The sequence below is a fragment of the Nicotiana tabacum genome, chromosome 8, assembly GCF_000715075.1.
Source record: "Nicotiana tabacum cultivar K326 chromosome 8, ASM71507v2, whole genome shotgun sequence".
Taxonomy (NCBI): domain Eukaryota; kingdom Viridiplantae; phylum Streptophyta; class Magnoliopsida; order Solanales; family Solanaceae; genus Nicotiana; species Nicotiana tabacum.
In genome coordinates, this window is record NC_134087.1 from 136444137 (window position 1) to 136446975 (window position 2839).

At 38.5% G+C, this 2839-nt stretch overlaps 1 protein-coding gene across 1 annotated transcript; it reads right to left on the reverse strand.

Moving 5' to 3' along the window:
* Positions 1–1011: 1011 nt before the first annotated feature.
* LOC142163334 (uncharacterized) lies at positions 1012–2406 on the reverse strand. The gene is made up of 2 exons (XM_075220607.1): positions 2280–2406; positions 1012–1382 (listed from the first exon to the last, which is right to left on the reverse strand). The coding sequence occupies exons 1-2, from the start codon at positions 2404–2406 to the stop codon at positions 1012–1014; spliced, it is 498 nt and encodes a 165-aa protein (XP_075076708.1).
* Positions 2407–2839: the final 433 nt, after the last annotated feature.

Genomic DNA, 2839 nt, shown 5'->3' on the forward strand with positions numbered 1-2839 from the left:
AAGTGTATTAGGAATTTCCTCAATAGCTTTAATCTTCACGAAATTTACTTCAATGATACGATTAGAAACAAGAAATCCCAAAAACTTACCTGATGAAATGCCAAACGCACACTTCTCGGGGTTTAACTTCATGTTAAATTTACGGAGAATCTGAAATATATCAGACAAGTGTTGGATATGATCCCCTGCTTGTTGTGACTTGACCAGCATATCATCTATATAGACTTCCATGGTTTTCCCTAAATGTTCTTGAAACATTTTGGTCACCAACCTTTGATATGTGGCTCCAACATTTTTGAGACCAAATGACATTACTTTATAACAGTAAGTCCCCCTGTCTATTATAAATGAAGTTTTTTCCTCATCTATGAGATCCATTTTGATTTGGTTATACCCTGAATATGCATCTAAAAAACTTATCAATTCATGTCATGCAGTAGCATCAATTAGTTGATCTATATGCGGCAATGGAAAAGAATCTTTAGGACATGCTTTGTTTAGGTCAGTATAATCTACACAAACTCGCCACTTACCATTCTTTTTAGGCACTACTACAGTGTTAGCTAACCAATTTGGATATTTTACCTCGCGGATAGACCCAATTTTTAAAAGTTTTTGTACCTCATCTTGAATCACCTGATTTTTGAAAGATCCTTGCTTTCTTTTCTTTTGTTTGACAGGTGGATATGATGGATCTTTATTTAACTTGTGAGTCATTACTTCCGGAGGTATTCCTCTCATATCAGAATGGGACCAAGCAAAACAATCCACGTTAGTTTTCAAAAATTCTGTCAACTTACCTTTCATTTTGTGGCTTAGATTGACCCCAATGTAGACTTTCCTTTCAGGCCAAGGTGTGAATAGTTCTACAACTTCCAATTCTTCAATCGTCGTTTTGATGTTTTCATTTTCCTCTGGTTCTTGGATGGAATCGGGTCTCGAGTGTACATCTGTTCGCCCGTGTTCAGTTGAGGCTTGTGTTACAGCATCCTCAACTGGATTTTGTAATTGCTATTTTTCTTCATTTTTTGCACTTGAATCTGCTACGGAGTTGATTCTCCTAGACGTTTGTTGATCACCACGAATTTGTCGTATTCCCCATTGTAAAGGGAATTTAATAACTTGATGCAGGGTAGATGGCACAACATCCATTTCGTGAATCCTTGGTCTACCGAGAATCATTTTGTAAGCCATGTCCATCTCTACCACCTGAAATTTTGTGTCTTTGACAACTCCTTCTGCGAATGTGGTGAGTATTATCTCCCTTTTTGTTACGACACTCGATTTGTCAAAATCAGATAAGGTATGCGCCTTGGATATCATCTTATCTTCAGCTTGCATTTCGTTTACCACTCTTAGCAAAATGATGTTCACGGAGCTACCTGGATCAATCAAAACTCATTTCACATTAGTGTCATGTACAAGTAAAGATATTACCAGTGCGTCATTATGTGGGATTAGTACGCCATCTGCATCTACATCATCAAATGTAATACTTTCTTCTTCCAAAACATGTCGAACTCGCTTCCCATGTGTGACTGTGATTTTTGAAACTTTCTTGGCTGTCGTATATGTCACGCCATTAATTTCTTCTCCTCCACTTATAACATTAACAGTCCTTTTTGGTGAAGGAGGTTTAGGGAGCTCCTACCTGTTTTTCATATACGCTTGCTTACATTTTTTACTACACAATTCGGTTATATATCCTTGCTTTAACAAATGGTCAACTTCACCTTGTAGCAGTCTACAATCCGCCGTTTTGTGACCATGATCATTATGAAACTCGCACCAAAAAACGGGATTTCGCCTGTTCGGGTTTGATCTCATTTCCTTTGGCCATCGCACCTTATCTCCCATGCTTCTTAATACTGCTACTAACTCTGATGTGCTAACATTGTTATAACTGCCAAACTTCACCTTCGAGCCTCTATCATCATCTCGTGTCTCTCGCGCGTTTCGCTCTTTTCCAAACCTTGATGATGAGCCTGATTCTCTATCTCTCGATCTATGATCGTACCTTGAGTTATCCTGCTTTGAATGCGAGTCTTTTCCTGGTGGTCCCATGTAGGGCTCGTACCTCTATTTACCAGATCTTTTTTAAGTTTCAGCATGTCTTGAACTTAACCTCTCCTCTTTTTGAGACCGAGTGATGGTATCTTCTTCTATCCGTAGCTTCGTGTTGTATCTGTTGTAAACATCGTTCCAAGTTGTTGCTGGAAATTCATGTAGACATTCCTTGAGTCATCTCGTAGCTTCTTAACTTTTCTCATTTAGATTACTGGAAAACGCCATAGCCACACAGTTATCAGGTATGCGTGGTAACGTCATCCTTTCACGCTGGAATCTGTCCATGAATTCCCTGAGTAACTCCGAATCTCCTTGCTTTATTTTGAAAATATCCTCCATTCTTTTTTCGACTTTTTGAGCTCCTGAGTGTGCTTTGATAAATGAATCTGCAAGATCAGCAAAAAAAATTATAGAATTTTCGGGTAAAAGAGAATATCATGTTAACGCTCCCTTAGTGAGTGTTTCTCCAATTTTTTTGACCAATACTGATTCAATTTCTTGTTTGGTCAAGTCATTGCCCTTTACACCGGTTGTGAATGCAGTTACGTGGTCTCGTAGATCAGTTGTTCCATCATATTTTGGAATATCGGGCATTTTGAATTTCTTCGGAATTGGTAGAGGAGCAACACTTGGCTTCCAAGGTTGTTGTGAATATTTGTCCATATCTACTCCATTGATCACAGGTGGTACTCCAAGTATTTTCTCTATGTGGTCGCTTTGCTCCTTGAGCTGTTTCTGCAAAGTTAGTACTAAATTTTGTAAATCAGAACTA

Excerpts from the sequence above, each read along its gene's own strand:
- LOC142163334 (XM_075220607.1), bottom strand. The coding sequence starts at position 2,406 with ATGGAGGATATTTTCAAAATAAAGCAAGGAGATTCGGAGTTACTCAGG. Across the intron at positions 1,383-2,279 it reads TGTGGCTATGGCGTTTTCCA|GTAGCTCCGTGAACATCATT; the intron begins GTAATCTAAATG and ends TGATTGATCCAG.